This window comes from Aulonocara sp. 'chitande type north' Nkhata Bay, linkage group LG20, assembly GCF_057382095.1.
Source record: "Aulonocara sp. 'chitande type north' Nkhata Bay isolate Kocher_YH1m ecotype deep benthic linkage group LG20, A_spYH_male_GT1.1, whole genome shotgun sequence".
NCBI lineage: Eukaryota > Metazoa > Chordata > Actinopteri > Cichliformes > Cichlidae > Aulonocara > Aulonocara sp. 'chitande type north' Nkhata Bay.
Window position 1 is genome coordinate 11,740,271 of NC_141363.1, and position 14,409 is coordinate 11,754,679.

Consider the following 14,409-nt stretch of genomic DNA (forward strand, 5'->3'; position numbering starts at 1 on the left):
ATATTTCACCTTGTTAAAGGAATCTGTCATGCTATTGTTATGATTCTGAGTAATCACAAGACTGAGCCTGTGTAGGCCGTGCTAGCTCTCAGTCGGTATAATCCAAAAAAATCTTTGTTATCCTAACCAAATGATGTTATTGTTGTCATGGTAAGAAAGCTAAAGGCATTTAACTAAATGGAGTGTGGGTGTGTAGTTGTGTAGTCTTCTTTCATCTGTTTGGGTTAGGTGGCATGGGACCTCTAGCTGGGATGTCAGAAGTCAGAGGTCGGTGGCTCAAGGCAAATATGTAGCCATTATTGGACACGAGTGGACATAAGACCTTGACTCGACTCGACTTCTTCGAGTTTGTCAGAATACCTATGCTGTTTGCTGAGTGAAGGAATGAATAGGCTGACATGGAATTCTATGTTTAAAAAATATTTTTTATTTTCTACCACATAAAAGAACATAATTACAGAACTGTACACATTTTACAAATCACACATTTTCATCATGAAGGTTTATTGTTTGAAGTGAATGAAGAAAAAGAAATGGAGCATCATTGATAGGACCAATCCCTCACAACAGCTCACAAACAAATGGTAGTCTGGCAGTCTTTAAAGATTTATAGATGAATTAGAAGTTTCCAATGGTCCTTGCTTGTTATAACTGAAAATACATCCCAAGTGCATTCAAGACAAATGACTGAAAGAATAAAATTCCAGTTACCCACAGGGGGGAGTGTTGAAAAGGCATCTAGGAAAGCTTTTAAAAAATAAAATATCTTATATCTGATAAATACACACAATTAACTACAATTTACAATCAAAACATGAGAAAAACATTACACATTCATCTGACTGAAATCGAGCCAAACCATTACAAACAACCTTATCACTTCGTTCGCAGTCCAGGAAAAGCCACAGTTTGGTAGAACAGTTAAACGGGTATTATTGAGAACTCTCTTTATTCATGCGTATGATCTTGATCCAGAAAAAACAGCCGAAACACTTATGACTAAAAATTAACTGGTCGGACCTTCATCTCCACCTTCTTGAGGGAGTAGGTGGGTCCATGCCAGCCGTACCAAGTGATCCCATCTTGGTTCTTATCTTGGTTCTTTATGTGGTTACCGTAGCGATAATAAACACCGTTCAAATTTGAGTCAGTGCAGCAGTTGTACCAGTACCCACCTGGAAGTAAGAATTGGATTAATGGCAGCACATAACAGCCTTTCTTATCTGCTGTAGACGACTGGATTGGTTTTGTAAGATTTTCTCATATGTCTTACCTTTGCGTCGGGCTGCACAGTCATCCAAACATTTGTCATTGTCTTTGTTCATGGTGCTGAAGTTGGTGTTGTTGTGGTACCGCAGAGAGTCTCCAGCATTTCCACTGTAGTTGGCAAGGAAGAGCTTGTAGCTGTTGAGCTCATTACTGACTGTGAAAAAGCCATACTCGGCATAGCGTTTTTCTCCTTCCCAGTCCTGCATTGGAAAACATATAACACGATTTAGAGAATGACAGTGACAGAAACAGAATATTTGCTTTTGTGGTCTGTCTAATGTCTTTTCGAATTAGTTTGATTTATTGCTAGTTCAAGTATGGTGTAAAGTGATTTTTATGCCCTCTTGCTTTTAGCCATGAAGTGGCTTTTACATGGTTTATGTATTCTTGCTCTCCTGCGTGATGGTCCCAACACTTACCTCCATATCAATCCTAAGTGTACTTGGCTGCCTTGTTAGGCGGAAGATGTTGTCATTGCCCAGCCAGAAGTCTCCACGGATGGATCCAAATCCTTGTTTGTACTGCTTCCAGTCACGGTTAAAGGATGTGAGGCCAACACTTCGCCTCTGAATCACAGTCCAGCCACCTCCATTTGTCTCCATATCACAGAAGAGCTGGGAAAAAACAAAGCCTGTAATTTAGCTGGCTTTTCAAAAAGCTGAAAAAAGCCTCTGATAACCCACCCCCCCCTCCCAAAAAAAAAGAAAGAAAAAACAACCCACATGCAAGAGTGCTGAAACTTACGGTGAATTCAGGTGTTCCCAGAAACTCATCTTTAGGCAGCTTGTACTCGCCAGAGATCTTGTAGTTCTTGCTGTAGAGTGATGCACAGTCATATATGGCTTCTGGAAAAAGGAATATCCCAAGTTATGCTAAAACCATATGCAGATCCATGAGCTTTCATAGTTTTTAAAACATGTGATACCTATAAATTACAGTTTTCAGGGTATCTGAGGAATTGGACAGAGAAAAAAAGAGACTTTTCTTTTTCGCCCCACGCCCCAAAAGAAAAATAGATCAAAGAAGAATGAGACATGCACAGCATGCTGAGAGTTTTTCATAGCTGCACCTTTTACTCCTGTCCCAATATAGGGATGCCTTTAAGATTACGGTGGAGCAAAGAAGCCAAAACTTAAAGATATGGAAACCTTCCACTTCTAATCACTGCAGCCCTTCCTGTTCTGTTCTCTTGTTTACTTTACAAAGGTCTGTGTGTTCTCTCTGCCAATGACATGAATGCGGTCCCTTTAGACCACACAGTAAAACGTGAAATAATAAACGACGTAATGCCTGGTTAACCGCTCCGCGGCAGCCAGTGCTGATTAGTGGTGTGTTGAAGTCGAATTGAACGGTGGATATGATCTGGCTTTGATGGAGCTCATTACTGACAACCCTGCAGATGGGATTGTGCAGCTCTAAATGATTGGTTTTTAGTACTGTGGGGCAGCTCAGAGAAGTGCGGCACTGTAATTTCCCTCATGACTAATTCACAGCAGGTGTCTCAGATCCTGAAAGGCTGATTATAGTGTTTTGCAGCAAAAATAAATACATGATGATAATGTGTGCAGAATAGTTTATAGTGAAGTGACTTTGTTTTGTCTACTTTTAAATATGAGCACCCTTCCCAATTAAAAGAAGCTTTTATGATATATTAAAATGATACTATTCAAAACCAAACTTATACTGTCTGGAAATGTTGAGAGGTGAAAGGTGTCTGTTTAAAATTTGGTATTTGAAACAAGAAATAAGAGCAAGAATGAGCGTTTTCATAGCATCTGTTTTAGGGTATAGAGACAGTATGGTCAAACTCTCCAGATGATGGAGTGTTAATACTCACCCGATGAAGTCTTAGGAGCAGACTGTGCGGTTTGCAGCTGCATGATCTCCACACGGTTGTTGATCTCAGAGTACTTGCTCTCTGCCTCTGTGACTCGGATGTCTTGCTGTCGGCTCTGCTGGTCCAGATCTAGTATTTGCTTCACAAGTTTCTTCATGTCTGTCTCCTGCTTGCGACTCAGCTCCTCAAAGAGGCTGGTGAGATTGGCCACTTGAACTTTGAGAGAGCGTACCTCGTCGCAGCACTGACCCTTGGAAGGCTTTGGAAGCGCCTGTCTCTTCCTGAGATTTTGAGCCCATGTCTCTGCAAGCAAGAGCAGTGCAACCTCTAAAACAACTATACTCAAATAGATTTTTGCCATTTTTAAAAGTCAAAGTTCTGGATCTTCTCGCAGCCTCTGGGTGTTTTGATTGGTTGCCGCTAAAAAAGAATCTCTCTCTGTAAATGGTTCTCTCTTGGAATACGAAAAAGATGCAAGCTCACTGCAGCTATCTGAAGTTTTGTCCAGTTGAGTTGGAGCTCTCCTTTGACCACTTGCTCACTCAGGCTGTCGTATTACCTCAGTGAAGCCCTCCTCTGCTTGAGCATCTTAAATATTGTATGGGTCCTCCCCCTCTCCCCCCTTTCACTGACCCTCTCCAACCTTCAGGGTGGAGGACCGTTCACGTTCCTCCTCCCCCCTGCACCCTTCTACTTCACCCCTCATCTTACTTTCACTCATACTGGGGAAGCTTTGCCACACTTGCTTTGTCAGGTGTTAAATGTTTCTGGGAAGTCATTTTTTTATTCCCTTTGCCTGGAAGAACCACATAAGGACCTGGGCAAACAAACAACGCTACTGTCTGAACCTGCGGCGCTTAACTGGAAATGCAGACTGTTTAAAAGATTTAACTACATTTGATTTTAATTTATTCAGCTATATACACTAATGAGATTAAAACATTTGAATACTTGTTTTAAACGTTAGTACATCTGTAGGTAATTTCTTCCCCACATTTAAAACACTTTATGTTAATGACAGTTTTTACGATATCCTTGAGGGTTGAAGTCACTAAGCATTCTTAGTTGTAGGTTAAGTGTTCTGTTCGTGCTACCCTTTTTGGCACATGGCAGATGTTAATGCCAAGCGGGTTTCAGTGTCAGATTTCAAAGGCGTGTTGATACAGGGGAAAACCTTCAGGATAAAATCTGATCAACTACAGTTTGTAGTAAAAGCTGGAAGAAATGTTTAGGATAAGGCAGGTGGAATAGTGGGAGTATTTTGTCTACATGTGTAAATGCTTAACATTTTGCCATCACATATGCAGCGTATTTCTTAAATAAGTTTAGATGGTGTACCCACCAAAGAACAACAGAACAAAAAGATGAAGTCATACTGTTATGGCTTTTATCATCAGCAGAAGGGGCAGCGTGCTTGTGTTTTCACTTCACTAATCAATTCCATGCCTTTAGGTATGTTTTCAACTTGTAGATATGGAAACTCATCAAGCATTAGAAAGTACAGGAAACATTACAATCAGTCAAACATGCAGTCTGGATTAGGTTTCTTTATTAAATTAGAAACAATAATTAAAAGCATATTTCAGCTCAGTTAAAGTCTGGTGTCAAGTAGATGCATACTGTGTAGCATGTGGGTTAATTACCTAAGGGATTAATTTAGTTGAATTAAATTTTATTTATGTAGCGCCAAATCACTACGATGGTCGCCTTAAGATGCTTTATCTTTACAATAATAGAGAGAAAACCCAGACAATAAGATGAGCCTCTAAGAATAAGCACTTGGCAACAGTGGGAGGGAAAAACCTCCTTTTAACAGGAAGAAACCTCTGGCAGAACAGGGCTTAGGGAGAGGCAGTGTTGCGACTTGCCAGGGATGAGTGGAGGATTACAGTTTATGCTTGTCGCTATCAGTTCTTCAGGAAAGAGGGATTTATTTATTTTTTCCTTTTGATTTTTTTCTTTGATACCTGTTGTTGAAGACAACAAGTTGAATGCATCATGCGTGAGTATAACGAGTTTTGGGTTGTGATGATGTCACAGTATTGCACACCTTAACATGAGCATTACAGTTGGGAGTTGGATTTTCAGTGCATTTGTGGAGGGTACAAACTCTTTACCCGGCGAGTCTTACCCGTGCTTTGCGGGTTGAACCACTAGATACAGCCTGCTGCTGAATGAGGTGTGTTTGCCTGACTTAATAACAGTGTTTGCAAAACTCCTGCTTCTGGTTTGTCTTTTAAAATTTCTAACATTCCAGTCACTGGATGGGGCTGAAAATAATGCCTCTCAGGGAGGCGCTTTTATGTCCCGTTTCTGTGGAATTTCTCTCTCTTCCCTGATGTGCTGCCATCCCTGCCAACCTACAGGACACACAGGTGTTGGGAAGCAGCCTCAAGGGTATTTGTGGGGTTTCTTGAGGTGCCAGATCGTGCTCATGGGCATTAAGATAGTATATGAGGCATGCCTTCTGTGATAGTTATGTATGATAATTACCAGGCAAAAGAAATTAAGTGTTTTATGCTGAAATAGAAGGAGCTGTAATAACTGAGACATTTCTGAGAGTTCTTACTTTGAACTTTATGGCTTTTTCCTTCCCCACATGGACTGGAGTGAACCGTCTGGAAAAGACATACAAGTTCATCAGCTAATAATCATACTTTACCAATGTTAAAGTACAATTTTTGTACATCTAAGGACCCTTGTGTTTGCCTTAAATTTAATTATAAAGGGAAATTATAATTTTATTATCTGGGCATCTACCTCTAAGTAGAGTGCTGCAATAAATCAGTGCTGAAGTGCTACTATTTGACTCAATGATGCTTAAGAATGATGGTCTGTTGATTTTATTTTATTTAAATTTTCATGTAAATGAAGAACATACCTATATATTGGGGAAAACAAAGTTTAGGGATCCCAGACTTAATGCTGTCTCCATGTCTGGACATTAGCATTGCAAACAGAGCGCAGACAGGCAGAAGATTTACTTGATACCAAAGACCAATTCCTATTTTATAAATTGTAAAGTCTGGAAGCATAAAGCTGCAAATTGTGGTGCAGATAGAGTGAATGGAATATTACAAACATGGAGCTAAAATGAGATGTGACACTTTGTGGCGGTGCGAGGTTTTATTACATAATCTCGCACCACCACACTGAAAACGTTTCTTGCTTCAGGAGGGACACAGAAAGCCTCCAAATGTTTGGCGTGTGTCCTTTCCCAGTTCTCTTTTGGTCAGACGATCAAATAAGGAAACAGTTTAGCTCATTCTGCTCATTGTCAACTTTGTTATCACGCGGGACTGTGGTTTGGACCACAAATAAAATTTTTTTTAAAACCTTTCTTCAAATTCCAAAATATGATATAATTGTCAGGTGATCATCTGTTGCTCTCACGTGTCAAAGGGTGATGTATGTTTTTTGACTATTTTTCCCAGGCATTCTCTTACCTCAGTATTTTTTGTCTGCTTTTTAGAAAACTTTGCATTTTTCTCTTTAGGTTGTTCTTTTCTATTCTCCCAATGTTGCTGTTGAATATCGATTTGTGCTTTTAGTTTGCTGCCTTTCTTTGATTTTTAAGGAACACGTGGGAGCAATAAGGCACTTTATAGAAGAGTAATGAGATATTAGACTGCCTTCATGTTTAGTTGCTGCACGTTTTAAAATTTTGCATAAATTCTGAACTCATTAGATGCTAGACATGATCTTTCTCTTAATTTCACCCATTTATAAATAATAACGACTTTCTGTAACTATTATTTTTGTAGTAGTTTTTTGTATATCAGTCACTGGTGTCACTGATTGCTTTCAGTATAAAATGGTCAACATAGTTAGAGATTAGAACATTGTGGTTAAATTGAGCTACCACATACTTGTGCTGTAGTTATAGTTAAATTCAATTTGTTTTAAATGCAACACTGTGGCTCTGTTTTTGTTTCTGTTTTTCTTTCTAGTATGGCATTTGATGATGCATAGTGCCTCTTGACCTCCATGTAAATGTTAAGCCTAAGACACTTATGTGCGTCAGTCTCTTTTGGAAAAATTAGGATAATTTGCCTCCCTGTATTTTCTCATTGCCCTAACTGCTCCATGAGTCATTTCTCACTCCAGCAGTGCATCACTTTCCTTCGGTCCTGGACTTTGTCATTCAGGGTTAGTAATGAAAATCCAGCTGGAGGCTTTTGTTTCTTTCTTTTTTTCTTTCTTTTTAACATTTACCCTTTTCTAACACTTCCCCTTTAACCATGTCTCTCTAGGGTCTCTGTAAAAAATGCAAGCCTCTAAGCCTCTACTCTATTAGAGCTGTTCACTTTATATAACTACTGTGGGAAGCCTGTCTATTCCGTCAAGCAGATATTTTGCCTTTGGTGTTTAAGAAGAGTTGGACACCCTGCTGTGCTAATTGCAGCAGTGATCTGACTTTGATGAGTGAGAAGTACGTGGGTGTCATAACATGCTCACAGATGCTTTTTGTGTCCCTACATACACTGGAAGAACAGTTTGCAGTTAAACATTGACCACAGGGTCCAAGCTGTCAGCAGAGCACTCTGTGTTCAGTTACAGGAAAGGCAGGAGGTGAAAGCACGAGCCAGTGGATTCCAGAGCGTCTATCTCAAAACCTTGAATTGCATAATCTTTACGAACCCCTTCCACTTGTCAGATCTGTCAGCACAGAAGCTCCACATTTTGATTTGAGTTTGGCCCATTTTGAAAGTATTTAATTTGCTTGAGATACTCGAATGTTCCTGTCAAAATAGTTTTTTTAAAAAAAACTTTATTTTATTTTTTTATTATGTTGAAATATTGTAGTGGATCATATCTTTGTTTTAACCCTACAAACGTTTAATCAATGTTGGGTCTGTGACCAAATTTATAGATTTGAAAACAGACTTCATATTGATGCTCCATAGCTGAGGCCTTGGTATACAGCTGAAAGCATAGATTAGGAGGTTAACACAGAGAGTCGAGAAAATCATAAGAGTTAGGGTATGCTCCACACTCTAGGTTGTCTTTAACAAAACAATCATCAGACATGCCCTAAAAATAATTTCTGATCTTAGCTTTTAAGATCCACCAGTGCAGGTTCAATTTGCTTTAATAGTACTTTTTCTTCACTCTTTTATTAATATTTAGTACTTCTTAGTGTTTCCTTACAGTCTACTTTAATTAGTAGTACAATCTAAAAATGGCAAAGAAATTGAAATGACAACTCTGACAGTGCAGCTGCTATAAAATCACGAGATGAATGGTATGTCTGGACACTTAATGCAAGCAGCTGAGCTATAGCTAGATTTGAATTTCAAAATAATGCAGTGGATAATGATCTCCAACTCCGGTCACGTATAGGAGTAAAATAAACTCTTCCATATTTTCCATAATGAGCGGCACTGTATGCACCAGGGTATCCTCCAGCTCCGAGAGTGGCAGACTTCATTCCCTGGCAGACCATCAAGAGGTCCCTGCCTTAAGCCAGTGATGGCTACCAGGTGGCGTCTGCTGTCGTACAGCGGATGCAGGCCAGGCAGTGGCTGTCTGCTCACCCACCCCAAAAACCAGTAGGATAAACAGTACTGGAGGGATCGAAGCTAGATTAGGAAGAATAGTACTTTGTGTATGCACAGTTGGCCTTGTGGCATTGCTTCAGAGAAGCATTTCATGACACTGGAATGTAAAACAGTTGTGGTGCAGGTCAGAAAACAAAAACCACTTGTGCCAATGTATAGAGATTCCCTTCTTTCATCTTTTGCCAATTATTATGTGTTTTTGGCTTTTGGGTATACAAGTGAGTAAAAAAAAAAGCCAAAAATGCCACTTGCTATATAGGCTATAATTAATACCATATCTGTTATTCATAATAGATTCCTTACTTAAACGTATACTGATTTTGTGTACATACTTGCGTACATATGAAGTATATAAATAGTTAGCTGTTTAGAAGTTGTGTAATCCTTCTCTTTAAATGAGATCACTGTCCCCCGATGCTTGTTTCCATTGTTTAGGACAAAAATCAATTACAGCATGAGTTGGTTTCAGTTGAACTGAACAGAAAAAAGTAGAAGACCTGGCGTATTTAATTGGAAATATATTAAAATTGAATTTGTAGTTCAGCAGAAAACAATGTTTACAAATATCTTTGTCTACATAGCAACAGCAGCATTCCAATGAGGTAACTGTCAGGCTTTTTTTTGCCTGTTTTGGGCCACCGGAGACGCCTCGTTCTGTTGGCCTTTTGACCTGAAGGTGAGAAACCCAGGAGAAGGCATACTGCATCATTGTCCCAATGTAGTGATAATGTGGCGTAAACATAGGCGCAATGGTTTCTCTGGGCGATGCCTCAGTGACCCCCTCACACGCCTAACTTGCTTTGGGAGAGAGAAAAACAACATTCAAATGTCATCTAAAGTTATGCATTTGTTAAATAACCAGTATTAAATATTTCTTTCCTCTTTTCAAGTGCTGCATTCGTGATCAATGAACTTTCTCCTCAGCTTTACAGCGATAGAGCAGAATTTTGTCTTTTCAGATAAATTGTTTCAAAGTCAAGGGACACTAAGTGTTTCCATATGGTGCAACATCTGCTTGGTGATGGAACAACCGCCCTTTTGTCCTGATGTTTTTGGAGAAACAACAGAGACAATAGGCTAGTCAGATGGTGTCAAGGATGAGTTGAAGTATACATGTCTCAGGACAGTCCGGAACAAAACTGGTGAATGATGTAATCACTTTGTTTGCGTCCTTGCTTACCTCAACCACTGGTGCTTAACAAACACAGAGAATGAGAAGACCTTGTTTAATTTTGCCATGCTGGTCATCACTTCCATTGTGCAATGCTGAAAGATTTATATTCTGTATGTATTACAAGTTTGACTTTCAGTTTCTATATTGTCTATCAAAATATTATCAATAGTAGTGTTATTGTTTGGCTTTGAAGTCAGACTAATGAGGTCTACGCAGTAATTCAAATCCCTTTTTTCCCTCCCCGCTGTTTATTTGAATATTTCATTTGTAACGGGTCGTTCTTTTTCTAAGTGGCTATTCAGACAAACCCTCTTCCCTTGTCTTTGTCAACATCTGATGTCAAGATTCAGTAGTACAATGTTAGTTTTTTTTCTGACATTCAATCATGTTGCTATAAAAAAATGTAGAGTTGTAAAAATAGCTTTCAATGTCAATCATTTCATGTTTTCCTGTGGCTGGTCTGTGAAGGGGACTGTTGGTTTGTAGAAAGACAAAACAAACAAATTAGTTCATGGTCCAAAATTTGGCCATGTTAATAGTATTTTCTACTATTAGGATGGCCCTGTTAAATATTCTACTTTTATAAAGGGCAGGTATTTGATCTGACAATAAACATTGTTGGTGTTGCTTGAATTCCAAACTTTTATGGTTTCAAGTGTTAATTACTGTGCCATTTGCAAGTGCTTTATATTCATATTTTTCTTTCTTAGTACATCTTAATACAGAAATTACTTTTGTTTCCTGTTTTCAGTTTAGGCTTTACGCAGCATTGCCTACTGTCTGACACATTTTCCTATGAAATTAGCTCATCTTGGTTGTTTAGATCCATTTAATTTTTCAAATGTCCTTTGTATGGGAAATGTTTATTTTTAAGTAGTGTTCTCATCTGCACAATGGAGAAACCCCCCAAAACACAACCAATAATGCTCGATAGTTAGGGTCTTTCTTTCAGGGAGCATTGATTGCATTTTGGCTGCCCCACAAATAAACAGTTGTTTGGACGCAAAGGCAAGACAAAGTCTCCGTCAGTCAGTGTCATTTTCCATCAGTGCATGTAGTGGTAGCAGTTGTTGGTTTGGCTAGCATCAGTCACATGAAGGATTCAAATTTTTAAATAGAGAAGTAAAAGCCAAAGTATTTTTAAATCAAATACTACATAATAATGTCCTCTTTGTTTTCAGTATTTTTAGACTAAGGAATTAGATCGAGCACCTGGCAAGTAAAGGGATGAAAATCAGGAAGGCTCAAATGGATAGCTTCCTAATTAGATTTGATTGAGTCCGGTAATAAAGTCTGATTTCTTTTCCTCCGCGAGGTTTGCATACAAATTAACCTCTGAGGAGGAAAATGTCTACAATTTATTCAAGGATCATGCTCTCTCTCATCACCAAAAAGCCAGGCCACTTTAGAGTTTAATTTTTTGTTCTTTTGTTACCCCTCAGCCAAAAAGGCTGATAGGATATTGTCGTCACCCTGCTGGGTGGGTGGCAGCCTGAACAGGCCAGCTTTGTGAATGCGATAACTCGAGAAGGAAGTCACCTAGAACTTTTAAATTGATACAATTTGAATACTAAAAGGGAAGCTACAGGGAAGCTGGTCAGAGTTGATGGGAACATGGATGGAGCCAAATACAGGGCAATCTTGGAAGAAAACCTCTTGGAGTCTGCAAAAGACTTGAGACTGGGGCGGAGGTTCACCTTCCAGCAGGACAACGACCCTAAACATAAAGCCAAGGCAACAATTGAATGGTTTAAAATAAAACATATCCATGTGTTAGAATGGCCCAGTCAAAGTCCAGATCTAAATCCAATCGAGAATCTGTGGCAAGATCTGAAAACTGCTGTTCACAAACGCTGTCCATCTTATCTGACTGAGCTGGAGCTGTTTTGCAAAGAAGAATGGGCAAGGACTTCAGTCTCTAGATGTGCAAAGCTGGTAGAGACAGACCCTTAAAGCCTGGCAGCTGTAACTGCAGCAAAAGGTGGTTCTACAAAGTATTGACTCAGGGGGCTGAATAATTACGCACACCCCACTTTTCAGTTATTTATTTGTAAAAAATGTTTGGAATCATGTATGATTTTCGTTCCACTTCTCACGTGTACAACACTTTGTGTTGGTCTTTCATGTGGAATTCCAATAAAATTGATTCATGTTTGTGGCTGTAATGTGAAAAAATGTGGGATGGTTCAAGGGGGCCGAATACTTTTGCAGCCACTGTAGGTTCAATAATAATTGGACAATTTTGATAATCAGAAAGATTGTTTTTAATAACTGGATTAACTTATGAAATGAACTCCAAGAAAAGATCTGGTCAGCATATCAGCCAAACCATGAGCCACTTTCTTTTTAATATTAGCTATCCAGAGTTCTAGCAGTGGTACAGTGCTCTGTTGTTTACAGTCAAGTGGCTTTGAAAATTCCTAATCATCATGTGGGCGTAACGGCAGAACTGTTGGTACTGTTTTTCTTCAGTCCTGATATAAGAGAGAAGAGAATCATTATCATCTTGCAAACTGCCAGGCTCCACCGTTTTTACATGTTTGTTATTGTACCAACATAAATGAGTGAATCTGCGATTGGACAAAAATAAAACTATTTCATGCGATTTAAGATGGGACTACTTGGTGTTTAGTGATTGTATGATGATCCTTTGATTCTTTTAAAATATCTTTTTCATTACTTGCACCTCTTTTTGGCTTTAATGTAGGTGTATATCCTTAGTTTTACATGTCTTTGTACATTTTTGTGGAAGAGCAACACAACAACAGTTTCAATCAGCTTTCTTTCTCGTTCATTTTTACACACCAGATTGGTAAAATTTCTTGGTGAGATGCGATAATATTGACAGCTTTACAGTCTCAAACCTCAGCACATGCACTTTTTGGTGACCTCTCCATATACCAAAGGTGCAATGTGTAAAAAGTTAGGAAGTGGTACTTGGGGCCCTGCACACATGAGAGGGTTTGACAGTGATATCAGTACATTTTCTGCTTGCTAATAATTTATTATTTTTTTTACTTGAGAGGAATGTTATGTGAGCATTGTCATCTGGATGTATTTAGACTGCATGTGCTTGGAGCTGGTAGCCAGATGGCTTTAACTGAGGGACAGTGAAATCTCCAGGGTCTGCAGGAGTGAAAGCCCTCCTTCTGATTTGCCATCCCAGATAAAGGCACATCTGGCCAGTTTTAACATATCTGTTTCTGTTAGGTAGGACATGGAGACTTGAGGTTTTTTTGTTCATTTTGAGGTTGAGAGTAAATTACAAACAACAGAAGAAGTAATTTTTTGGTTTGGTTTAAAATCAACAAGTATATACAACATACCTGTGTGATAATGTCAGGATTCTTCAGAATACTGGGTGGTAGTTGTGCGTAATTAAGAGCGTGGGATACTGCAACAGTGCCTGGCACCCTATCAAGCTCCGTGAGAGTCACAGACAAACGGTTATTTACTTAAAAGAAGCTTATTTTCATATTATGCAATCATAGTCTAATGGGATTTTCATGAGGTCATTAAGTCTTCTTCCCTGTGTCATCTGATTACACCACCAAAATGCTAATGTCTGCCAAAGAACAATAATCACTGTTCTGCAAGATCGAGGGGATTGCTTGGTTTGATTCGTGATAGACCTACCTCTCTAAATCCAGCCTGTTCTCATTTACTGGGGGATTTAACTGATGTTTGCTCAAAGTTCCTGGCTTGTCACAAATATGGATAAATTATCCTGTGGTCTTGATTCCTTGAAATATGGACACTTGTGAAGATGCCCTTGGTGATGCATTTAAATGTACAGGATAGGCATAATTTTTCATTGTGCAGGGTTATCCAAGTGGTTTTTTTGGTACCTTAAAGGCAAAGTGAATAGCGTACAAAGCTCCTAGAAGTGACATAAACAGCAGTCTCATGATTGACAAACTCGTGCTTTAGTCTTGTGGCAGTTCTTCAACCTACAAACGCAGGCTTGCTATATAAAAGATAACTGTTACGTCTCAGCCTTCATCACTGCTGCGCAGGCACTAATGCTAAGGGAGACCTTCACTGTTTCACTGCAAACCCAGCTGCAAGTGTCAGGAAAAAATATATAAATTGGAATCACACAGGACGAGTACTTGCTAAAACTACAGTTCTTGTTGTACATGTTTCATATAAATGCCAGGTCTTTATCATCTAATAATGCCATGCTTATGGTATGTTTATGAACATTTTTAGTTAAATGTTTTATTAATATTGTGCATTAAAATCCAATCAATGTAATTTTCTGCAACAGATTACTACATTTATTTATTTATTTATTTTAAAAATTGTACCCATCATCACACAGGTCTGCACTAACGGGTCCTTTCAAGCTTTAGCATGACCCCTCGCAGCGCGGTTTCATCACAGTTTCTGGCCTTTACCCTTTGTCTAAGCAGATTTCTGACATGCATGCTCTAATGCCTGTCATCAGCTTTTGCTTGCTGTCCTCAGGAATTTCGCTGCATACCAGCACTTTTTGAAAGCTACATTTTACAGATGTATTGGCTGTGACTGCACACAGGTTTCTCAGTTGAGGAAGTATAATAGAC

The 14,409-nt window shown here is 39.0% G+C and overlaps 2 protein-coding genes across 4 annotated transcripts in view; one reads left to right on the plus strand and one right to left on the minus strand.

Moving 5' to 3' along the window:
- mtor (mechanistic target of rapamycin kinase) overlaps positions 1–14,409 on the plus strand; it is a 76,113-nt gene that overhangs the window by 27,694 nt on the left and 34,010 nt on the right. The gene's annotated exons all lie outside the window — the stretch shown is intronic.
- On the minus strand, positions 405–3,668 carry angptl7 (angiopoietin-like 7). The gene is made up of 5 exons (XM_086276202.1): positions 3,107–3,668; positions 2,014–2,114; positions 1,689–1,883; positions 1,274–1,469; positions 405–1,175 (listed from the first exon to the last, which is right to left on the minus strand). The coding sequence occupies exons 1-5, from the start codon at positions 3,465–3,467 to the stop codon at positions 1,000–1,002; spliced, it is 1,029 nt and encodes a 342-aa protein (XP_086132328.1). The 5' UTR covers positions 3,468–3,668; the 3' UTR covers positions 405–999.

Bases quoted from the DNA above. Each gene is read 5' to 3' on its own strand.
- angptl7 (XM_086276202.1), bottom strand. From the start codon at position 3,467: ATGGCAAAAATCTATTTGAGTATAGTTGTTTTAGAGGTTGCACTGCTC. The intron at 2,115-3,106 runs GTGAGTATTAAC...TCCTTTTTCCAG, and splicing joins TGCTCCTAAGACTTCATCGG to AAGCCATATATGACTGTGCA. The intron at 1,470-1,688 runs GTAAGTGTTGGG...TTTCCAATGCAG, and splicing joins CACTTAGGATTGATATGGAG to GACTGGGAAGGAGAAAAACG.